The following is a 25802-nucleotide window of genomic DNA, read 5'->3' as shown; positions in this document are numbered from 1 at the left end:
TACTATAAACATGATTAATATGCAAATGGTGTCTTCTATTTCTGAAAGATCAAAATGCTGTTAAGCCAGGGATGGATTTACTAAGCATCTCGGAATGTGATACTTCAGAAGACATCACACATAGAAAGGCCACAGATACTCTCAACCCCTGCCACTGAATTACCATTACTGCTCCCTAACTTAAGCCTTTGCCTGCACCCTTCAAAGGGACTGAACTTCCAGAGAGGAGGTGAACAGTGTGGGATCATTGGATTACTGGTCCAGAAAACCCGAGTTGTGGATAACTATTTTTAATACAATTTCAGCTACTTAACATGTTCTTGAAGATCTCAGGGGCTCATTCCCAAGGGAATTACTACAAGCAAACAATCTTTTGAAACAGATTAGTTCTTCTACTAGGAAGCTACTGAGCTTTACTGTATGCTAATTTCTTTGACAGTTGATCATTGCAGACTGAACTATATTGACAGGCTCAGAACACAGTACCCCAAGTATGGCACCTTGGCATACTGAGTATTTTAAGCAGAAGGAAATTGAGAAAACAACAGAAGCAGGAAGGTCACTCTCTGATCTTCTCCCTCCCTTTTCCCCTGAGAGATCCTCATGTACAAGGTGTCCTGCCTTATAATCGGAAAAAAGAAATGAAGAGACAGAGAGCCAAGAACAAGCAGGCCTTGCTAAACTCCCCGCTGGCTTGTTACCGTTAGATCCCACCCCCTCTTGTCCAGTCCCATTTCCTCATGACTGTCCTCTCTTCATCAAACCTAAGAAGAAAAATTGTTTTCCCCATGTCTTTGGGTCTTCATTTCTCAAGACTCCATGTCACATAAAACTTGCAATAAAAAAATTTGTATGCTTTTCTCTTGTTAATCTTTCTTTTGTTATGGGAGGTTCACAGGCATGAACTTTGTGAGGGGAGGAGGAAACATATTACTTTTTCTCCCCTGTAATATGTTAATAGTTTTTCATTATATTCAAATTAAGCTGGTTCTCTAAATGACCCAGGTAACTAAGAATGTTTTAGACATGTTTTGTGAAATCCTCATGTAATGAAGTTCATAAGATGATCACAAATGTCATCTAATAAATTTATAAATGCAAGTCATTTTAATATTTTTATTCTTTCTCTTAATTATTAAATTTTAGGAAAGGTACAGTTGCCTCTCTTAATTATGATTAATATTGACATGGGGGAGATAGAGACAAACAATGGATGTTTGTTTTCTGTTCTTATTTTATTCCTATTTAATTTGTGTTTTTTATAAACTTCAGGAAATTATTTTGAATCAGCGGTGCTTTATAATAAATTAGTCATGGCAAAGGCTTTAGGTTTCTTATTATAGTCCATAATTAGTTGAAGACTAAATCCCGCATCACCATAATCAGTTTTATTTCCAAATATGAGTATAGGAGAGGTTTTAGAGTTTATATTCAAGTTTTTTTTTTTTTTTTTTTTTTGTCAGTATTCTTAAGTAACTCCTTACCAAGTAGTGAATAACTGGTATGTGTGAAGGCTCTTGATGTAGTCAAGGTTTTAAATCCTGAAAGGGAAAAGAGAATGTTTTGCAGCTTCATTTATTAGTCTCTCCCTGCTATTTGTTCTTGCCAGGAATTCTGTTGGAAACATAGGCATTATTTAAAAACTGATTTTAAGTTTTTTAATGTTATCCTCCCTTTACTTTAGAGAATATTTTTTTCCTAAAAATAAGAATTATAGTTATTATAAATATTTTAAAATACAGAAAAATATTAAAGAAAATTTAAAAATCACTTAAAATGTCATCACCCAGATGTAACTACTGTTTGTGTTTTGGTATATGTCTTGCTAGTTTTTTTCCTGTGTAATTAAAGGGAGTGTGTGTGTGTAAGCAATATGTATATAACATAAAAATTCGGATCATACTTGCATACAATTTTATTACCTGCTTTTTATTTGTTTAACAATATGTTGAGAGCATTTGCGTTTGCTTGACCAGAGTCATGAATATTTTTTAAAACTCTCCTAAATTTCCTATTGTAAAGCAAATAACTATTTCTTTAAGCATTATTTTTAATGGGCACAGAATATTTAGATACTATAGTGTATGAGGGTACTTCAAAAAGTTCTTGGAAATATAGAACTGAAAGATAATGCAAATCTTTCTATGAACTTTTTGAAATAACCTCATATTTAACCATTTGCTTAGTGATGCTAATATAAGGCCAATATTTTTCTACCATAAACAGCACAACAGTATCTTTGTACATAGATTTTGCATACATTTACTTAGTATAAATCCTAGAGGTAGAATTACTAAGATCAAAGAGTATGGACATTTCAAGGCTATAAAAATGAATTTCAAATTTCGTCCCCAAAGTATACAAGAATGCCCTTATCCCTAAGCTTCAACAGTATTGCCTATTAACGTTGTCTTAGTCCTGCACTCCTTACATTCTTTTTGAGAAGATTATTTAATGGCTTGATGACAATGGAAGTATTTTTAGCAAATGGAGAAAATTATGGTTAATGATGCAATGTGTCAGTGTCAAATTAGATTTTTACTTGAAGTAAAGCATTTTATTAAAAGCTCTGGATGATCTAATGATAGCTGTTGATCTGTTTTTAGAAATATGAGTATCTAACTTAAAGATTGAAGAGCATGACACTGTCACGTTTGATATATTCAACTAACTTATTTTTGCTCAGTGGAAATTCTATCACAACTCTGTTCTAGAATACAACCTTGGTTGTTCTCATTGTAGAGTCATTTAAGGTCATGGGTTATTTGATTTAATGGGATTTGTATGGTTGGATAGAGAAGGGATTAATTTATTATGAAACAATTTTGTTGTAAGTTTGAAGATAAAAGATAAAAGTTACTCTAAGAAAATTCATAACTTAATCGTGTTGCATTTTTACTCACTTGAAAGCTATACGTTCTCAAGTGGAAACAAATGCTTTTTCAAATGAATTCAATTTGTTCACAGATAGAAATAAAAAAACTTTGGCAGAGTAGGCCAAAAAAACAAATAGCGGCTCTTCCTTGCTTCACCCTAACTAGATGGACGGGAGGCCGTTTTCATGGGTAATGTACGTGTCCTCTTGAATATTTGTTCCCCCAACAGCCCACCTCAGCCCCCTTGTACTTCTTTAACTCTTCCAGTTTCTCTTCATCTTCTTTAGAAGGAGCTTTTTGCCACTTCTTGTGAAATAAGGCCTTCGAGGATTCCTTCCTCTCTTGTCCCCTCCTTACTAAGCTCTCTGCAATCCAGGGAGTTTTTCCTCTGCAGCCAGTAGAATAGCTAATCTGTTCCAGTTGCATAAGAATTTAGAAACAATGAGACTATTTAAAAGCCCACTGGCCTCCTTCCAGGAACTGTTCAAGGTTTACACTGGAAAAGGTGCCAGTATTATCTATCAGTTCTTTTAACTGTGTAAATTTCTCCTTTCACTTCCCATGCTCTTCAAGGAGAAAGTGTACCCTTTCCTGTGGGCTCTGTATGATGAGGTGGAGCTGTTCCAGGAAGTGAAGGAGGCAATCAAACCTTAAAGTATCTTTTAAGTGAGGCCTTGGAAGGCAAGCTGAAGAATTTGAGGAAAGCAACCTTTGGCATGACACAGCGAAAGTTGTTTTTTAATCACTTAGCTGTGGGGGGGATTTGAGATGACTGTGGAAAGGGTATAGTTAGAGTGGCCAGTTCCCCCTTTCCATGTCTTTAAAAAGAAGTAAGAGTTTGTCCCTTTAACTTTTTCTGCAGTCAGTTGGACTACAGTTTGTTCCCATTTTTAAATCAATTACCCGGATCAAACTGTCATCAAACATGATTGGCTAGGTCAATGTGTTCTAGTCCGGAGGTCATAGTTGTACCATCCATGCAAAATAAGCCAGCCACTGCCCCTAATGCCAGGCCCTAGGAAGTATTTCAGAAACAGCACAGAGAAGAGCTCCCTCCCACCCCGCAGTGTAAAATTGGGAAAATTTGGGACACTCCAATATCATTTTGCCAAAATGACTCTTACTTTGTACTGCACCCCAAAGCTCTAAAAAAAAAATAAATAAATAAAAATAAAATAAAATAAACAGTGAAAATAGCTCCCACCTCAACTGCAGATCTTAGAGATTAAGGTCAAAATTAGTCTCCTCCTTCCTACACCACACCCCTCCCAAAGTCCTTCACACAGTGCTACCATTACGATGAAGTTAACCCAAGGTAGAGATGAGTATTTTAGTAGTGAGGATAGCAGTGAGGTCTGAGAAACATCATGTACTGAGTACGTAGGGTCATCCTGGGAGAACCAGAGTTAAACCAATGAATGATGATGAAAGTTGATAGAAGCTTTCTTTTCATTTTTGCTTTTTGTATAAGAGTTTTATATCAGAAGCCTCATATTGCTATTCCCTTTTAAATGAAAGCAAATGGAAAAACTGAAAGAGATGGTTTCCGGGAGTGAGATGATGATAACACATAAAGGTCTGCAGAGGAGCAATGTCTTGCTCACCTTTTAATCTGTCTTTCATGTATTTGGTTATTGAGAGAGTCTGCAGCTTTTTGTTTTTGTTTTTTTTAACAGATCTGTTTTATAGCATAGAAGGCATGAATGTAGCATGAATGTACATTATCTGCTCTAGAAGCTTGTTTCTAAGCTGCCTTGGGTGGTGGCTCTTTGTTTATGTGGGTGTTCAGCGTGCATACTACATTCACCACACCATGCAATACATCTTCAAAAATAGAAAATCAAATGTATTCCTTCTGTCTAAGTGAAGCTTTGAACTATTTAACTATCATCTCATTTCCCCACCCTGCAGCCCCTGATAACCACCATTCCACTCTCTGCCTCTATTAGCTCAAATGTTTTAGTTTATTTCATTTAGCATAAAGTTCTCCAGTTCCATCCATATTGTTGCAAATGACAGAAAGCCTTCCTTTTTAAGGCTAAATAGTATTCCATTGTGCATATATATCACATTTTCTTGATTCATTCATCCATTGATGGACATTTAGGTTGATTCCATATCTTGGCTATTGTGAATAATGCTGCAGTGAACATGGGAGTGTAGATGTCTCTTCGATATAACATTCAAATCTTTTGGGTAAATATCCAGAAGTGAGATTGCTGGATCTTAAGGTAATTCTACTTTTAGTTTTTTGAGGAAACTCTATAGTTTTTTCTATAATGGCTGTACTAATTTAAGCCAAAATTTTTTTTAATTTTGAGAAATGTTCACTTTATTTAGGCTTTTAAATATTTTGGTTGAAGTTATACATGATATTCTCTTACAATTTTCACATTCCTTCACTGTAATTACATCCCACCTTTCCTTGTAAATGTTGTGAGTTCATGCTGTCTCCCCTCCCTCCCACTTACCCACCTAAATCTCTTTCTCTCTGTCTCTCTCCCTTGCCCCCAGTACTTGCCAAATATATATCTAATTATGGACATTCAGAAAGCAATTAAATTTTGCTTTTACTGAGCACTGTTTACTCTTTTTGGTTGCATCCTATACATCTAGGTTTTGGTATATAATGCTGTGATCTTTTGTTTCTAAAAAGTTTATAATTTCGGGTTAACTCAAGAATTATTTAGATGTGTGTTTGTGTTTAATGTAGATATTATGTGCTCTCTGCCATTAATCTATAAGTTTCCTAGTTGTGGTCACTGAGCATGGCCACCGTATTTTCTGCCTTTTGAAAAATGCTGAGATTTTCTCTATGACCTAATCATGATCAGATTTTAAGATTGTTACATGCTGTGGGGAGCTGGGTACAAAAGAGGGAAAGAAGAAAGGAGATGCATATTTAGAGAGAGAATTAACTCATTAAGTACTGTTATTTAAATTATGATATCTTGAATTATTTAAATTGTTTCTGTTAAATTATTAAGTGTGATATATTTAAATCCTCAATGTTCTTTCTTCTTTTTAAATTAATATTCTCACTTTCTTGTCTTCTGTTTCCATTAATTTCTGAGAATCATTGTCTCCTGGTGTGTGTGTGACTATGTTAATTTCTCTTTGTATTTAATCAGTTTTTCAACGTATGCTTTGATGCTGTGTGGTCGCATGCTTAAATGTTGATGGCAGTCAATATGATTTATCACTTTGTCTCTTTGCTTTTTCCCTTGAAGTCTGTCTTGTTCAATTATTGTGACACCTCTTCCCTTTCCTTCTTAACATGTATTTCGTTGTATCTTTTTTATCCCATCATTTTCAAACTTCTGAAAGTTATTATTTTATAAATATTTCTGTAAACAACCATAATTGTACCTAAAATGAAAACCTCTTTCTTTTATAAGTGAATGTAACCAATCCATGTCTATTGTGTTTAGGGATATGTGGTCATTTTATTTTGTGTTTTCCACTTATAATGTGTTCCTTTCCCCCCCCCTTCCCACTCTTTCTCTGTTTCCTTTTTAAATGAGGCTCAAGTTGCTTTTTCTATTTTCTCCCCACTAATCATTTGGAAGTAATATTTTCCATTTTTAATTTTCTATAGGGAATTCTTAAATTTTTAGCATCCATGCTTCTATATTTCTCCTAGTGTCTAGAGTTTTAAGCATCTGTATTCCACCTTCTTATCACTGCTTAGATGATTAGGTGATTCTTGGTTGTGTGCCCACTTTTATTTAAGATGTTCTGCTTGCAGGTATTGCATGCTGCTAAGAAGGGTCGGTAAAAGGCACACCCAGTTCTTCCTAGGTGCAGAGAGTCTCCCTGAACAACGCCCAGCCTCTCTTTGAATGTCATACTTGCTGCCAGTGCTAGAAAGTAGATATTCTGTTGTTCTCTACATGGCCCAAGGGCTGGAAGACAAAGGGGTAAAGCGGGGAGAGGCTGACAAGGTGCTAAAGAGAAGTCCAAGAGCTATGCAAAATTCTGTCTACTCCTACTTGGTTCTGTAATTTATCACCCTGTGGACTCCTCCTGCCCACGTGTTTGCCTTCAGGCTTGTAGTGCCCCTAGAACTGCTTGCTGTTTCAAGCAGGCCTCTATGGTCTATGGTTTTCCTCTTTTATCTGATGCGATCCGATTTTTAAAATATATTTACGTCTTGTTATTTTTGAAGATTTGGAAAGGGCAGGGAAGCTTCCCAAATGATCCCCTCTTGTATTTCTTGATGATGGTATCTCTCAAGGTTTACAGACAAGGAGAAGGCAAGTTGGGGGTCAGATGAAGGGGAGAAGAAAAAAGGAAGACAATTTATGGACTTATTCCACATATTTAAAGAAAAGCTTTTGCAAGAATGTAAACACAAAGTAATTAACCTTTGATCCTCACTTTTTAAAAAAATTTTGTATAATAATGAGATATTCTTTTTCATTTTTAGGTCTTGAATATAATTATGGCCAAACCTTATGAATTTAACTGGCAGAAGGAAGTTCCTTCCTTTTTGCAAGAAGGTGCAGTTTTTGACAGATATGAAGAGGTAAAGAAGTGTTATTAATCTTTTCTTTCAAAACATTCTAATAATTATTTGATTTTAATTACAATGTTGAGTAAATATTTTGACATAAGAACATCTTTGAGATTTATAAGTTTGAATAGTTGGAAAGAGGCAAGTTATGGGATATAATAATAATTATAATGATACTGTAAATTATTGAGTGCTTACTGTGTAACAAACAACCTTCTAAGCACTTTATGTGTATTATTTGTTTAATTTCTCACAACAGCCTTATAAGGTGGTTGCTATTATTATTCTGCTATTACAGATGGGTTTCATGTAGTAACAGTTTTTGCTAAATGAAGTGTTTCTGGCAGGCTTTCCACATAAAACTTTTTATTTGTTCTAAATGTAATAGTGATTGGACTTCGTGCCAGTCATTTGCTTTTCTCATTTTATTTATACGGACTCATTTGACCAAAACTTTGCATGCCTCTGCTTCTATCATTTATTGTCTGTGCCCTAGTAAGGTGGTAATGGCTCCAGAGTTTCTGTGGAGCAGGGGCTTTGAGCCACCAATCTGTCCAGAAGGACTGGGTAGGTGATTGAAGCCGCATTTGCATTGTAAATGCATTGTTTTTCTATATTTCCTGAATTTGAGGTGACTTGGGGAAGGGTGTGTGGCAAAACTGACATTGTCTCTAAGGCAAAGTAAAATGTAAAACTTATTAACACTTTATTCTTAGTCAGAGTTGGTTCCCTTCAAAATCAGTGAAATGTGTGTAGTGGCCAATTGGCCAGCCCTCCCAGAGTTTCAGATTGTCAGATGCACAAACTACCTTTTCATGAGGTCTTCTGTCCGTTGATGTGACTTAGTACTTGTTGACTTGATTTTTCCAAAGTGTGTATTTTAGTACTCTCTGAATTTATAGAACATAGTTTTTTCAGTAAACAAAATTGAGAAAGACAAAGGATGGGCCCAAATGTGGTCACTGTTCCTTGTACTGAATTAAAATACTGAAATGGCAGCTATTCATATTTGTGAGTACCACTTCCAGGAAACAATAGCTGACTGCATTCTGCTGTAAGAAGAAATGAAATGATATTCCTCCACCTAGAGGCAACCATTGTTAATTCTCTGGCAGTTTTCTTCTACTCTTTTTTTCTATTTGTTTTGCTTTTCTCTCACTAGTTGAGATCGTAGAATTATCTTTTAAAAATGTAAATCAGGTCCTATTCCTCCTTTATTTAAAATTCTTCCATGACTTTCCACTGTAGAAAAAAGGAAACTACTCAGAATGAAATACAAGGCCTTCCATAATTTGGCTCTTGCCTAATTACTACAGCCTCATTTCCCACCAGTTTCCTACACACACCCTCTGCTTTAGCTATAGCAAACCACTTACAATTTCCCCCATAAATTGTTCTATTACGTGCATTATATATGCTGCTTCCTCTTCCTGAAATGCACATGTTTCTACTGTTTGGTGAACTCCTACTCATCCTTCAGAACCCAGACAAGAAATCTCTAGATCTGTTGATACCTTCCTTGACCCCTTCAGTAAGAGGTGTTAACTCCTTTGTGTCATCACATCACTAATCTGCCCTTGCATATATTACACTGCCTTCATATTTTATTTATTGTTTCTGCCTCTCCTACTTTACTCTGAATTTCTTGAAGTCAAGAGCTATATTTTACTTGTCTTTCTCTCTGTAGGGACTAGCAGAATGCCTACAACTGTCAAACTCATTGAAGATGTCTAGCATCAAAAAGGATTTTAGATACAATCATTCCAACTGAGTCTGGTTTTGTTCTTATGTGTATTTTTTTTTTTTTTTTTTTGATAATGAAAATGGTGAGAAGACTTAGTAATTCTTGAGAACTGTGTGGGGATTTGAGTTTCAACAGTTTCAAAAATATTAAGATAAACTATATGAAATTTTCATCTTTTAAATAAAAAATTATTATCAACAATTTTCTGTAGTTCACATCTAATCTAACAAAGTAAGTTATTGTAACTGACTACTGTTACGCAATTTATGTAACTTGGCAGAGAAGGCTAAGGACTAACTTAGATGCATATCGAAGTCATCCTCCAGGTAAGCCTAGTCTAGTTTGAACAGTGTCACCAGGACAATGGAATAGTGGAGGAAAACGTATTTTTTCCACCCATTGCTAGATAATAGCTGAGACCCCTTTAACATAGCACAGATCGACAAGAGAAAAGCATACAAATTTATTTAATATAAGTTTTACATAGCATGGGAACCTTCAGGAATAAAGACCCAAAGAAACAAGGAAATCTGTGTATTTTTATGCTTAGGTTTGGTGGAGAGTGGGCAGTCATTTAGAAGTATGATTAGACAAAGCTGGGAGTATGATCCAACAGTAATAACTGGAGGGAATTTAGCAAGCCCTGTTTGCTCTGATTCTTCTGTGTGTCCCTGTGTCTTCATAGATAAGGACATTTCTTTTCTCCAGGTATAGGGAGGACCCCTCTGGAATGAGGTTCTTATGATACTTGAAAGGAAGGTCATCTAGGTTTTATGACCTGCTTCAGGGGAGAAGGGGTGAGAGGAAGGTGAGAGTGATCTTTCTGCCTCTGCTATTGTCTCAAAAGCCAAGGTGCTATATTTTGGGGTAGCTTGTCCTGAACCCACCAATGGTCATTGTCTTTTATTACGTGCTAGTGAGTTACATCTCCCCCTGAATCTGCTAGAGCATCCCAAAAGATTTACAGTTTTCTAAGGCAATTTTCCAGGCTCTGGAATGCTACAGTATAATTAAAAAATACTGCATGACTTCTAATAATTCAAAAGAGGTCGTTTTGAAGAGATTAAATGTAATCACTGGCTGAGTATCTCCCTTACTGTCATGTAAGCGAAAATGTATTGGAGAAAAAAGTCCTTTTTTCAATAAATAAAGTGAAATGTGACTTGATGAACTGGAGCTTCATCATCATTTGAGTCCTTTTTATTTCTCATGATGATTTTCTTTGGTTATTAATCATCAAAATGCATATTTAGCAAATGCTGATCTAAAGGCATTTGTTTTTCTTTTGGGTTCCTCTGAAAACAAAGTAAAGCTAGAAGGAAAGAAATCTGGAACAAGTATTAAATACAGTCTTACTAAGCTTTCAACTTTCTTGAATGCTATTTTACTAGGATCTATAGCAAAAAAGTTTTAACTTTATAAAGTAAACATGTCTCTTCATAATAACATATCAAACAGAAAGCCAAGTAGAACTTCAAGCTGAATGACAGCCAGTTTTTCTTATTATTTTCTAATACTATAAGACTCAGTTCTTTGGAAGCACAGCCATTAAAATACTTAAAGCAACAAAATGTAAGTAGAAAAGGTCTGTTTTTACAGTTCGTGCATGAACAGTGGTGAGTGGTGACAGCTGTCAGCCAGTGGGAGGAAGAGGAATAAGAGAAAACAAAACCTAAGCATCCCCAAAATGTCATAGCAAAGGGGTGTAAATGCTCTCAGCACCTGTGATAGCTAGTGTTATCATGATGACTTGAAATACCGGGTAAGCATTAAATGATGTTCTGCGTATTTGCTTACAGAAAGCAGGGAAGTATTTTAAGCAGTGGAAGCCCTTACTAGGACAGGAGAAAAAATGTTTAATAGCCACAGTTTTAAAAATATCTATTATTTTGTCAATAAATATAAGTGTAACTGCGTTTAAGCTTTATTTTTATTATTTCTGCATTACTGAGGAATTAATTTGAATTAATTTGAGGGAGCCAACATTTCAGAAAGTACATAACTTAGCAACCTGTGTTGTAGCGTCTGATATTGCCATGCCATTTCTAAATCTGGTTTTTTTTTCTAACTTTGTCTTATAAATTACTTAAATGCAAAATATATTTTGTTTCCTAAACAGTGCCTAATATTAAATCTTTAAAATAGAGATTTATCTCTTGTAGAGAGAAATGGCAGTGCTTTTAAAAACACAAGTGACCCAAATGTTTCTGGCTCAACCAATCTCCTGACTTTCCTTTAATATCCATATTAGAGGCATGAAGACCCTGTACCCTGGCAGATCAGGGTCCTCTCCAATCCTTCTTACTCGTGGAATTCTTAGGTGCTTACACCTCTTGGTGGTGATTCATCCCCTCCCAAGAGTCTCAGCGTTCAGGCCTGTTGCTTGCTCCCGATTTATTTCGCTCCCTAAACCCATTATATCATCAAGTCCCAGAAACCCAGGATGTTGTATGAAACAGACGTACTGAAGATGTGGCAGCAGCAGAGGAGCACTGCAGCACACAGCAGGACACACTTGAAGATTAAACATCAGAGATCACGCTGAGTAGATTTCATTAGCCAGCCCAGCCGAAGGGTATCTTGCTTTGTCTTCTTTTGTCCCATTCCTCCACCAAGATGCATGTTTCCATTTCTCTTCTTTTCTTTTTTTAATTGCTCCCCCAGAGTCCTTTTCCAATTCACTCTTTTTCTCTTTTCCAGATGCCTCTTCCCAAACTATTTTTAAAAAATTATAAAATTCTCCCTCGCAAGCCAAAGGAAAAAAAAACTGAAAAGTGCAGTCTCTTCTCATCCTGAGTTGTTTGGCTCCCTTTTCACTTCAAACTCTCCCATCCAGACTCTCCTGAGACCTTCCCTTTTGCATAAGCTTGAAGGTCAATGTATGTACTTAAACAAAATTTTTAAAAAGCCATTCTCAGCAAGTACTAACATGATCTGATTTACGTTTTGGAAACAGCAACTCTTGTAGCTATAAGGAGAATGTTTTATGGCAGGGTGAGAGCGGGAGCAAAGGATTCGAGAACACCAGGACTTTAAGAAAGGTGAGCTGGAGTCTTTATCCTTCCTCCTACTGGCTATGTCTCCACAAGCAATTTTCTTGACATTGCTGTGCTAGAAAATAGGGGATGTTAAGGCAGGTGGGGGTGAAGAGTATTGTTTTTCACCTGTGATTCTGCACCCACTGGCTTTCAGTCACCTTTCTTGTCATCACAGCCATGTGGCATCTTCCTCACGTGGTAAGAAAGCTGTGGCCAAGCCCCTTGGCACTACACCAGTTGGCCTGAACACTGGCATGGCGCAACCCAAAGCAGTAAGAGCTAACATCAGCCAGGTTTTTGCAAAAACACCCAGACCTGTTCCTTCTTCTAGACAAGCTTATGAAATAACAGTGCTAATAATGTTTTCTGGGCTCTTGTGCCCCTAAAGCTCAGAGGTCATTGTCATCCAAGCATGAGATGTTCAAGGAAAGATCCGTATGGTTTGGAAAGTTCCAGAAAGTAAGTGGACTTGAAGACAAAAGACTGTGGTTTGAGCCTTGACCCTGACATTTACAAGTTATGACCTTGAGCACATCTCTTCATCTGTCTGACTGAGCTTCAGTCTGGCCTGAAATGGGAATGATATACCTACACCCAAAGATCCTAGTAGGATAGTACCAGTACCCAGTGTGTTTGTATGCCTCTTCAGAGTGAAGATTCCACCACTGTTGAGACCACGTCTGTCTTATTGTGCTTACCCAGAGTAAATAAAATGTTTGGCCAATAACTCAATGAACATTGTTGCAGGCTGCAAAGAGCTGTTATTAGTCAGTGCTTAGCATTAATAATCAGTCTTCTAATAACCAAATCCTAAAGTTTCTAGTAGTAAGTGGCTTTTAACTTCTCCCACTTTTGATTCTCTACCTTAACTCAGAGTGATGGGTTAGTTAATTAACAGAAGTCCAGGATAAACCTGGGTTTTTACCACATAGATCCCCAATAGACATTTGCTCCTTTACTTTCAGGTAGTATTAGAACAGCAACTTCAGATCACAAAGTATACTGGTCTACCTGTATCCCCAGCTGCCTCTTAGTGTGTGAGCTAGAGGAAGAAAGAGACACTTTTGGTGAAAAGGAAGGTATGACTTGATCGGAGCAATGAAAATATACATGTTAAATGAGAGATATACCAAAGAGGGCTAAGCTGTACAGTCAGGTGTCCAAGAATTTAGAGAATGGAGAAATTTAAAAGTACTGGAGTGATCAGATACAATTTCCCAAGGAGGAATTACCAGCCTTTATGCTCGACTGACTGGAAGGTAAAGTAACAGGGAGGCACAGAGGACAAGAATGAGCCTGGTTCATCATTCCACTAGGAAACATGGCATCAGATCGGGAACAAAGCAATGAGACCTGAAAGGAAAGGGCGTGAATTAGGACTGTGAAGAGACAGGGTGTAAAAAGACTCAGTGGTTGGTCAGTAATCGCATCAACTTTTGCAGCTCAACAAACCACTCCAAAGCTTAGTGATTTAAGACAGCACCCACTTGTGTGGTGCATGATTCTGGGCATCAGCAGTCTGGGCTAGGCTCAGGTGGACACACTGAGGTGTTTGCTGAGTCAACTGGGTACTGTCTCATCTCCACCCTACCTGGTCTGACATCTGCTTGCAAGCGGGTGGGGCTGATTCTTTCTTGGGTACAGCAAATTTCTGCCTCATTCTATAATCCACAGCAAGTTGTAAGTCCAGCCTAGACTTGGGTGGGGAGGTCCATTCCATGACTCAATGGAAGATGAAAAGTCACATTGCAAGGGCGTGGATACAGGGAGGGGTCAAGGATTGTGGCCCTCTTTACAAGCAAACACAGTTGCCTTGGGTGCTCTCTGTGCAGTAGATCATCTCATGTTGAAAAGACATACTATTGGGATCAACATACTTTTTCTGTAAAGAACCAGATATTAAACATTTTAGGTTTTGCCAGCCATATAGTCTCTGTCACGGCTACTCAACATTTTTTGCAGTAGCACAAAAGCTGATGTAGAACGTAAACAATATGTAAATAGATGAATGGGCTATGTTCCAATAAAATTCTATTTTTAGAAACTGGTGGCAGACTAGATTTGACCCATGGGTTATAGTTTGCAACACCTAGCTTAAAGGACAAATGATGCCACGTAGAAATGAGCAACAAATTAGTTTTGATGATAATGATGAAATGATTTCAGTTTCAGTTAATTACTGTTAGTTCCCCATTTTCTCTTATGACTGTGTTAGTATATTTTTAATTTAGTCATCTTCTATTTCTTTTCCTTTTCTTGATAATTGTATCAGCTTTTGCTTTATAACAAACTGCTCGTCTTTCTTTTTTTTTTTATTATTATTTTATTTATTTATTTATTTATTTATTTATTTTTTATTTTTTAAGTTTTATTTTGTCGATATACATTGTGGCTGATTATTGCTCCCCATCACCAAAACCTCCCTCCCTTCTCCCTCCCCCCTACCCCCCAACAATGTCCTTTCTGTTTGCTTGTCATATCAACTTCAAGTAATTGTGGTTGTTATATCTTCTCCCCCCCCCCCGGTTTTGTGTGTGTGTGTGTGAATTTATATATTAATTTTTAGCTCCCACCAATAAGTGAGAACATGTGGTATGCCTCTTTCTGTGCCTGACTTGTTTCACTTAATATAATTCTCTCGAGGTCCATCCATGTTGTTGCAAATGGCAGTATTTCATTCGTTTTTATACCTGAGTAGTATTCCATTGTGTAGATGTACCACATTTTCCTTATCCACTCATCTGATGATGGACATTTGGGCTGGTTCCAACTCTTGGCTATTGTAAAGAGTGCTGCGATGAACATTGGGGAACAGGTATACCTTCGACTTGATGATTTCCATTCCTCTGGGTATATTCCCAACAGTGGGATAGCTGGGTCATATGGTAGATCTATCTGCAATTGTTTGAGGAACCTCCATAACATTTTCCATAGAGGCTGCACCATTTTGCAGTCCCACCAACAATGTATGAGAGTTCCTTTTTCTCCGCAACCTCGCCAGCATTTATCGTTCAGGGTCTTTTGGATTTTAGCCATCCTAACAGGGGTTAGATGGTATCTCAATGTGGTTTTGATTTGCATTTCCTGGATGCTGAGTGATGTTGAGCATTTTTTCATATGACTGTTGGCCATTTGTATATCTTCCTTAGAGAAATGCCTACTTAGCTCTTTTGCCCATTTTTTAATTGGGTTGCTTGTTTTCTTCTTGTAAAGTTGTTTGAGTTCCTTATATATTCTGGATATTAATCCTTTGTCAGATGTATATTTTGCAAATATTTTCTTCCACTCTGTTGGTTGTCTTTTAACTCTGTTAATTGTTTCTTTTGCTGTGCAGAAGCTTTTTAGTTTGATATAATCCCATTTGTTTATTTTTCCTTTGGTTGCCCGTGCTTTTGGGGTCGTATTCATGAAGTCTGTGCCCAGTCCTATTTCCTGAAGTGTTTCTCCTATGTTTTCTTTAAGAAGTTTCAAACTGCTCGTCTTTCTAAGATGCTTTTTTTGTTTTGATTGCTCTTCTCATTTTTATGTTTCTTTCCTCTCCATGAAGTTTCTTTGGGCTTGCTTTTCTTCATTTCTTCACAAAAGTAGAAGATAACCCTGTTTCCTGGAGGAATAGAAGTCCATGAAATAGCATCTGAATCAGTCTCATGGAAAATTCTGATAGTTGAGCTCCATGGTTCAAGGGTACAGGAAGGACAGCTTGCTCATGGGAAGACATGAGATGCATCCATTGGTAAACCAAAAAAGGAAATCTAGCATGGTGTTAGATTTAGAAGGAGCATGTGGAAGCAAAACAATACAAAACAGGAAGAAAATGTGTTAACGGTGAGTCAATAAAGTTAAAATATGAGGAACTAGAGGAGGAGTTTCTTAGGTCTCTCGTGTATTGCTGTGCTATGCTAAAGAATTTAGTTCAGACTCACAGTCTAGAATTACACTACTGGATTCTCTATTGCTTCTTATCAACCTGCAGTGTAAAAAGGAAAATGCTCAGTATAGCTATTTCAAGCCATGTCTGTGTGCTGCAGGTGAACAGGTACACAGTAGCCAGGGAATCCTTTTAATTAGGGTTGATGAGTGCAGCCGTATGAATCTCTGGGCTGATGCTGAAGAGGCCCAGAGAACGGACTGGCTTCGTTCTCTTCGCACATTCTCGTTGGAATTGCATGGGGCCTAGCCACTGAATTAATAGAGTTCATTCAAGTGTGGACGGATGAACTGTCAGGTGAAATATACAGCATATTTTAAAGGGAATGATTTTGAAATTCCTTCTTGAGTAATAAAAGTGCATTTCTTTAAACCTGTGCTATTTCATGTGAGTAAATTTTCTGTTTTTAAAAATTATTAGAAAATGTTTTTATTATTGTTACTTGTTTTTGGTTGTTTTAGAGAGAGGCTTGTGTTAGAGTTCTCCAGAGCAACAGAACCAACATAATAAAAAAATACATAGATATAGAGAAAGAAATTTATTATGAAGGATTGTCTTGTGTGATTATGGAGGCGGAGTAGTCACATGATTTTCTGTCTAAAAGTTGGAGGCCAAGGAAAGCCAGTTGTGTGGTTCAAGTCCAAATCCGAAAGCCTGAGAACCAGGGGAGCCAATGTTGTGAAAGTTCCCTGAAGACAGTTTTGCTGGTGTCTCCACTGTTCATCTGCTGTGGATTTCTTCTCCTACCTATCAAAAAAGGCTGGTGATCCTCTTAACTTTGGCGAGATGCAAAAAGGAGCCTAGTTTTTGAATGCTCACCAAAGCCACGTTGCCAGGATATTGTTTACAAATAAAGGGTTTTTGTACTAAGTGGTATTTAGGGTGTAATCTTTGCCAAAGAGCTCTTTCCAAAAGCTTGAAATGCCATAGTTGGTTAAAGGCACAAGTCTGGAGTTAAACAGAAATAGGTTCAATTTTGACATTGCTACTCACAAGATATGACCAGGAGTCAGTCTTAAGCCCACTAAGTGCTGAATCACAGCTTTCCTTTCTGAAGAATGGGAGCAACAATACCTACGTTGCATCGCCATTTTGAGGAATAAGTAAGATGAATCTTTTCAGAATGTTAGTCAGAGTATGCGCTTCTTCTGGTTTAAACCTTCTGTGATTTTTTGACTTATTCCAGATAATTTCCAAAGTTCTTTCTGTGGCCTCTCAGTTCCCTACATGATCTACCACTTCACTGTCCCATTGATGTTCCCTGAACATTCCAGGCATGCTCCGACCTCAGGTCCTTTGCACTTGCTGTTTCTGCTGTGGACTGCTCTCCTCCAGATGTCACCACTTCCTCTCTTCATTCAGGTCCTGCTCAGATGTCATTTTCTCCAAGATGCCTGCACGGTCCTCTTATTTACCTACACACACAGGCCCCTCACCCTTCTGGATTTTTTTTATCTTCACAGTTATCACTACCTAATATTTACTTACTTTTTGTTCATTGCCAAAATCCCACTAGAACATAAACCCTGAGAGCAGAGACTTCATTTTTATTTACTATTATATCCCCAGTAGGGAATTCATTCATCACTCAGCAGATACTTAATAAGAACCTACCATGACCCAACAATTCCTTAGTTATATATCTGAAAGTCAACTTGATTGTTACTTGAATGGTTCCTAATTTTTAAGGAATTTTAAAGGTCCTAAGGAACTGGAATTGGAGATCCTATTTGGGGATCTGGAGAAAGGGTTAGCAAAAGATACTACCTGTGACGGCCATGATGTGTGTCACTTAAATCTCCCTTCAAGAGAAACCTGCCGCTAGGCATGACAGCCTCCCACTGCAGCGTCTTCAGCGCTCCTGCAGTGTTGAGCTGAGGCTCCCAGCCAAAGACTGAACGTGGCAGAGATACTAGAGCCTGCCCCTCCTGCCCCACATGAGGCTGCTCTGGTGGCTGTTCTTTGCTTTGGGGCTCTGGTCCACCTGGCAGTGATTTCTCAGAACTGCACTGCAGTCTGCGACCCTTCATCTCCAGTCCTCCTTCCTCCCTCCTCTCCTCTCATAGGTGGGTTGGAGGCTGTCTTTGCCAGTCTCCCCTTTCTCTTTCACAGGCATTTGCCCTAATACATCTTCTGCATTTCCACTTCTCTATTGGTGTCTGTTTTCAGAAGGTCCAGCTGATACAGCAGCCTTCTCAGCAGTGTACAAGGATCACATGCTAAGCCTTCGGGACTCTGCTGCCATTTTCTGAGGCCAACTCTGTGCTCACTGCAGAATTTTCTGAGTGGTAGCAGGGGTTTTTGTGTGATGTTCTAGTAATTGTGATGCACTTCTGTTACTCACAATAAAAAGTGATAGAGCCAGCATGGGCCCTAAGAGCCAGTGGGGACTGTGTATCTTTGAGCCCAGTTATAAGCTATTTCAGAAGACCACAGAGGAAAGGGAGTGACATATGCAGCTATTGTGAAGAAAACCATTTTGAAAAGCTGCATTATTTAAATAGGAAGTGCATCCATTCACAGGGGGAAGTTCCATGAAAGTCATTTGAGATTCCTTTCCTCTTAATGACTCTGTTCAACACTATCATCTCCACATACCAATAGTTTAAAATGTATTTTACCAGCCCTGCCTTTTTAGATATGTCTTCTATTCTATATTGCTGTAATTTTAATCACTTGCTCAGTGTAATTCGTTATTCTGAAACTAATTGTGTTCCAATTAGAAATGCTTTACTAAAAAGAAGGATTTATCAGCTTGAGGTCATATTTCAAGCACGTCTGTCTGCAAAGCACATCTCCTGTCATTTTTAGAATTTTTGGGGGGGGAGGGGTGAGATATGTGCTTTTAATATTTGTTGTAAATATTTATTACAAATCCTATTTCTTAGTCTTCATAGCTCTGAATAAGCTGGTCCTCTTTAATTTTTCCTTAGTTTAGTTGCTAAGGCAACTGTTTTGACTCATGTGACAGTTTTCCTACCCAAGAAAGTTACTTTGAATGACCACATACTCCTCTCTCTTGAAGACACGCTTTGTTGACTTTCTCTTCCGTCTGCAAGCTCAGAGGTAGTTATTGAATGTATTAAGAAGAATTTCTTCAAGTGTTCTCCAGCAGGAATCAGGGAGCCCATCCCAGTGTCCTGCCACAGTGCAAGAGCCCTCTCAGAATCTGAGCATCCAGATTTCACCTCAAAATGCCCACATCAGAGACGTTTCAGGAAGAGAGAGGACAAAGAGAGACAGATACAGAGTCTGGCATCTCAAATTGGCTGGCCTTCCAGATCAAGTTTCAAAGATTTAGCAGCTTTATCCTGAAGTAAAAGAGACGGTGGGAATCCATAGCTATTGATGACTATAGAGTAAGCAGTCAGAAACTGCTTAGCCTCTCTTGCGTAGCTAATCTGAGTGCTTCCTTCCTTCCTCCCCCAGATTCAAACTGTAGTTGAGCTGACCAGATTCTTACAGAGCCCAGGACATTTCTTTTTTTTTTTTTTTTATTTACTTGTTTTTTATTTTATTTTATTTTATTTTTTTTGTCGTTTTCGTGACTGGCACTCAGTGAGTGCACCGGTCATTCCTATATAGGATCCGGACCCGCGGCAGGAACGTTGCCACGCTCCCAGCGCCACACTCTCCCGAGTGCGCCACGGGCTCAGCCTCCAGGACATTTCTGAGTCCTTGTTTCTTAGTGCCATTCAAGCTGCTGTAACAAATTACCATACGCCAGATAGCCATGAACAATAAATTGGTTTCTCACAGTGCTGGAGACAAGGAAGTCCAAGATTAGGGTGCCGGCAGATCCAGTGTCTGGTGAGGGAGCATTTCATAGGTGGCATCTGCTTGCTGTGTAGGAGACTAATGCATCCCACTGACCTCTTTTATAAGGGCATTAATCCCATTCCCCTCCTGAAGACCACCCTCCCCTGCCCCAATACCGTCACTTTTGGAGTTAGGATTTCAACATATGAACGTGGGGGAGACAGAAATATTCAGACTATAGCACCCTGTTAAGCACCATCAGGCCAAATTTCAGTTGCTTTTAAAAATATCATGTGAAAAATCAGGAAAGGAGATTTACCTTCCTCTTGTTGCTTCTTAATAGCCTTCATTGACTTTTCCAAGCCAGGTCTCTTAGAAGGCAGATGTTGTTTCTGAGGTAAGAACAAAATGAGAGCAGTGGATTACGTCTTGCCACTTGATTCCAGTATAAGTGTTCAATGTACCTCACAGTCATTGCTAAAATGAACACTTTAATTGCTCATGGTTGGTTATTGAGGGAGAGGCATTTTCATTTCTGTTTCTGTGCAATTTAGAATGCAGGTCAGACAGCAGGTCTGTCACCTCTAGAACTTGCGGAATAACTAACTCACTGGATGCCCTCCAACCGGCTGAGGGTGTGATCTGCCACATCAGGGAGGCACAGGGTAGGAGCTCTCCACCCTGGAATGTTCTGTTGAGGTTACTGCACCCCGACTTGCCCATGACAGGGTCAGAAAACTAAAACTGAGTATCAGTCTGTTTCTGTGTTGCTATAACAATACCTGAGGCTGGGTAATTTATAAAGAACAGAGGTTTATTTGGCTTGCGATTCTTTGACAGCTGCATCTGACATGGGCCTCAGGCTGCTTCTACTCATGTCAGAAAGCAGCAGGCAGCCAGTGGGTACAAGCAGATCACATGGCAAGAAGAAGCAAGAGAGAGAGGGGGGAGGTGCCAGGGTCTTTTAAACAACTAGCTCTCGTGGGAACTAATAGAGCAAGAACTCACTCACTACCCGCCCCCAGAGAGCATTAATCCATTCATGAGGAATCCACCCTGATGACTCAAACAGCTCCTAATACTGCCACATTGGGGATCAGGTTTCCACATGAGTTTGGGGGGGACAACACGTCCAAACTCTATCACCATGTTTGCTGACTTGTGTGCCAGCAGCCACTGGCCTGAAGGTAGACTGAGGCTGGTTGGGCAGAGGAAATGACCCAGGCAGAGGGAGAACACATGCAAGCTGACCTCCTTTGCAGAAACCAAACTTGCAGTGAGTCTGATGCAACAACAGTGCAAAAACTCTAGGTTGCCAGTATGCCAGGACTTGTATTCAAGATCAGTAGAAATAAACACACACTAGGACCATTGCTCTGTATGAAGAGCCACATAACAGAAATGGATTCTCTGTCAAAATGTAGCTGTATTGCCCATATTGTATACTATGTGTGTCCTCTTTGGTGACTCACCTAACCTCAGTTAGGATCAGTTTTCTCATCTGTAATGTAGGGATAGTGGCATTTACCTCATTTTTTTCTTTGATTATTAATAATAATCAATACTGGAAATATTAATAATTATTGCTCTGATGTTATATTAATAATCAATAATAATTTATTTGGTTCAGAGTATGTATCAAGCACTCTAATGCCTAGAGATGACCTGCGAGATAGGTATTATGGTTGATGTTGTCGTCTCTGTTTTCAGAGATGAAGAAATGAATGTCTAATCAACCCCACGTGGATTAGGTCGGTGTGATCGTAAACCTCATGTAAAATGCCCAGTTGTTTCTGGAGCTCATGAAATGGTTTTTATGCCTATATGTTTCTGTCACCTGTGAAAGAAAGCTGTAACACAGAAATACATACCACCAGATAATTAATGGAACAGGGATTTAGGCTAAAGAGAAAAACATGAACATAGGAAAGTTCGTTAAATTAAAGCAGCAACTCTACCGGCAGCAAAAATGTTCCATACAGTTGAAAGAAGTGAGCCTCAGATTTGCTTCTGGTGTTCCTGGTGGCCAGAGCAATGTGGGGAAGAGAAGTGGTCGTGGGATTCATGGTGTCCATTATGTTGCAAGGACAGCAGCAGAGCAGTAGGAAAGGAGTTTTTCTTGGTACTAGGATCTGAGAAAAAATTTTACAAAATGTATGAGGTAATGAAAAAAGTACTCCCTTATAAAAAGCCTGTAATAGATACAGGACATTTCAGTTGTATGGTTTTTTAGTTGTACAGTTGGTGGGATTCACAAGTTGATGGGATTCACATTCCTCAAGAAATGTAGTAATTAGAGCTAAAACATTTGAGAACCCCATCTGACCCTTAATGATGGTTGTTGGCATTCAGTGACAAGGAGAGGAGCAAAGCCTCCTTTAGATATGACTGGTGAGCGGTTACCTGGGCCCAGTCTCTAACAATGTCACTCTCTTGCTTATCAGCCTCAAAGCAGGTGTATGATATTGGCCAAGACACTTAATATCCATACCTCAATGTTCTCATCTGTAAAATGGGATTAATAATTATAGTGATATTGGGAGGATTACACGTTAATGTATACAAAGTGCTTAGAGGGTTGGCTGTTATTTAGTACCACTGTGTATATTACCTAGTAATAGTAGGCATATTACTATGTACTGCAAACCTTTTGGGTTGCATATCAGGAAACTAGAACTGTATCTCTCTGTTGAGTTCTGGTTGAGCATGTTACTGGTGAAAGGGAAAAGGTCTATATTAAATTTAAACAACTTGGGCTTCCAGTCAAGATGGTGTTATAGACAGTCCCCAATGTCACTCTCTCCCACAAATCAACCAACTTACAACTATTAAAAGCAACAACAGCCAATCTAGGGCTGCTAGAGCTCAGGGGAAGAGGAGGAGAGACCTACAGAGGTCATGATAGCAGGAGAAGCCATGATGAGAGAAAGAAAGGAGTGCTCCTACTGTTTTGAGCCCCTGCCACTTCAAGGCTGGAGCTGGTGAGCGCAAGGAGCAATAGCTGGCAAAAGCTGCAGCTGTGCCCTTCCTGTGAAGTTGTTTGGAGGCGGCAGGGGAGAAGAGGGCCTTGGTAGCCCCCAGGCCAGCAAGACCACTAACAGGATTCCCAAGGACCCACATAGGATCAAGGAGCCACAGACAACTGAAAAAAGGAGCCACTCAGAGGCCAGTGAGTTATCACAAGGGAACAGTGCAGGGCCTGCCCCATAGGAAGTGTTTGTAGTTCAGGTGGTGAGGGATACAGGCCCACCGTGGGAACATTGGGACACAGCAAGGACAGGTGATCTGCCTCCCAGTCAATGCAGGTCAACTCAGTATAGACTGGTCATGAATACAGAAATGCAGGGGTGCACTTTGCTAAACAACTCAGGCCCAGACCAGAGTTTCCACACAACCCAGGTGTACCAGACCTCACAATTCCCAGAAATACATACATGGTCAGCCATTAAAACCTGAGGTGCACAAAAGCCTTCCCCAGGGAATCAGCAGCAAAGCAGCAATTTGGCTCAACCACAGGGCTCAAGTGCTGGTCCCCACAGGAAGTTCCTCCATTTTAGAAGTAAGCAAAGGACAACAAATTAGTTCCAGTGCAGAGTATAAGTGATGGGAACAGCAAATAATCCAACACAGAACTGAAAGAAAAAACAAAATACCCACAGATCAGAGACAAGTCTGATGTTAACTAGTAAAGGTCAAACACCAGTAAAGAACTCCTATAAAACCTAGAAGGACTAGAAACCCCCTGGGCTCCCAAGCCAGGGAGGGGGAAGAGCTGTGGGCCTCAGCCACTCTACCCTGTCGACCACACCCAGCCCAGTGATGACCACATCTAGCCCAGCAATGACCACCAGGCCACCACAGGAAGCACCCTGGGCTCCCAAGCCAGGGTGGTGGGGGGGCCAAGAGCTTCAGTCACGCTCCACTGACACCTAGAACCAGCCCAGTGATGACCACTGAGCTACAGGCAGAACCCCCTCCCTGGTCTCCCCTGCCAGAATGAGGGGGTTGCCACAGGCCTTGACCATGCCCCCACTTTCTACTCCCACCCTATTTCCTTTTCCCTTCCCCTCTCCTTCTCCCCCTAACTGCTCTGCAACATCTTAGAATGTAAAAAAACAATATTAAAAAATAAATAAATTTAAAAGAATAAAATAAAAAAATAAATTTAAACAACTTAATCCAATAAGAACATCTGTCCAGAGAATCAAAGGCCCAGGGAAGGAGGCCAAATGCTGCAAGTGCTCTTGTGTCATCTGACGGATTTCTTCACAAGGTGATAGCGTGTAACAAAGGTCTGTGCTGGGGCAGCCACGGCCAGTGCCCTCCTACTGCTCATGTGGAGTGTCAGCTGAAAGCTCAGCATAGTTATCTCATGGGATCTTGTAAATTAGAAGGGAGATTAACAAATGGAATGAACGTTTTGGATCCTTCCAGGGGGAAATACTTGCCCATCTTTTATAGAAGTCCATAAATCATTCTCAGGGCAGAATGTCATCACCTAGGGTTTTAGTTTATTTAACTTGAAAAAATAAAAGTTTGTGATTCTATCTGAGAAAGGAAGTGTTTCTGCAGAATCAAAAAGGACCTGCTACATACAGGGTTTAGGAGATTGCTCTGGAATAAAGAGCAGAAACAAAAGGCCATGAAGCATCTCTTGGTCTCTGAGCTTCCAAGATCTGTATTTTAAACCAGACTCCACTGCATTTCCAGTCTGAAGGCCCCACCCAGGAGCCTCCCTGGCTTATAACATCTTTTTTGGTAGCAACAGGTTATAATGTGATTTAAATTGGTTAAGATCCCCAGTGACTTCATCCTAACTCAGACTTCACTTGTTTCTCTCCACCCTGACAAGGTCCATTTTGCTTCCTCCCAGTTTTTATTGGACCAGGAAACAAGGTGGGTGAGCCCCATGTGTACCCAAAGGTGGAGTCTACCTAGGCAGTGTTCGTTTACTGACAATCCATCAGTCTGTTGGTGACAGGCGGAGGGGACCTCCTTGATCAAGGTTGATGGAGTGGAACAGTCACAGGCTTTGGAATTAGAAAATTTGTTTTGAATTCCAGATTTGTTGCCTATTCACAGTGACTTTGAAGAATTTACTCTCTTCTGAATGTTTTTTTCCCCTTCTATCTAAAACTGCATTGTCCGATATGATAACCACTAACCACATGTGGCTATTTAAATGAAAATTAATTGAAATTAAGCATTCAGCATCTCTGTTGCACTTCCCATATTTCCAGTGCTTCGTACATTATGTGGCTCATGATGACCATGTTGGGCAGTGTTCATAAGGTGCATTTCCATCATCATGGCAAATCTGTCAGACAATGTTGACCTAGTCTGAAACCTTGCAGAACTGGCATGAGACTTGAGTGAGATAGTATTTGTAAAATGCCTTGCACAATGGCCCTAAATTAAATGGAAACGTTTTCTCATAATTACTACCATTTATTCAGCATTTACCTTGTCCCAGGTACTTAGACTTTCTCATCTTTAATTCTCTGAGAGCCTGTGAGGTTGGTATCAGTTTTCCCAATTTTCCCAATTTTCAGGTAGGAGAAGTGCTAGGTGAGGTTAAGCAGCATGACCATCAAGATTCTCCAGCAGGTGCCTGCTGAGGACACTGGCATTCAAGCCCAGCAGCTATTAACTGCAAGGCCTGGGTCCCAGAACCACTGTGGAGTGCCACCTCCTGTGAACTGGTCTGCAAAAGACTGGCATGGAATGTGAAAGCCCTCACTATGTTTCACTCCGCTCTACATCCTAATCTACCCATCCAGTTATAAACACAAAAGAGCCCCTGAACAGCTAATGTTTAAATAAAGTGGAGTTAAAGCTTGTATTAGCTAATCCAAAATAGCTGTCCCTAGCTGGTGATAAGACTTGACTATACCCTATTTGGAGATGCAAACCCCACAGTAGAAAGATATAAACATTTGCA

General features: G+C 39.3%; 1 protein-coding gene across 1 annotated transcript in view; it reads left to right on the top strand.

Annotated features, from left to right (window-relative positions):
* Nucleotides 1-25802, top strand: part of PLCB4 (phospholipase C beta 4) — a 404723-nt gene that overhangs the window by 224470 nt on the left and 154451 nt on the right. Inside the window, exon 3 of the mRNA XM_063092112.1 lies at nt 7306-7404. Coding sequence (XP_062948182.1) covers nt 7321-7404 — 84 coding nt within the window. The 5' untranslated portion in view covers nt 7306-7320. The remainder of the gene's footprint in view (nt 1-7305; nt 7405-25802) is intronic.

Source organism: Cynocephalus volans, chromosome 1, assembly GCF_027409185.1.
Source record: "Cynocephalus volans isolate mCynVol1 chromosome 1, mCynVol1.pri, whole genome shotgun sequence".
Lineage (NCBI taxonomy): Eukaryota > Metazoa > Chordata > Mammalia > Dermoptera > Cynocephalidae > Cynocephalus > Cynocephalus volans.
Note: the sequence above shows the minus strand (reverse complement) of the source record. Positions and strands in the feature narration are given on the sequence as shown.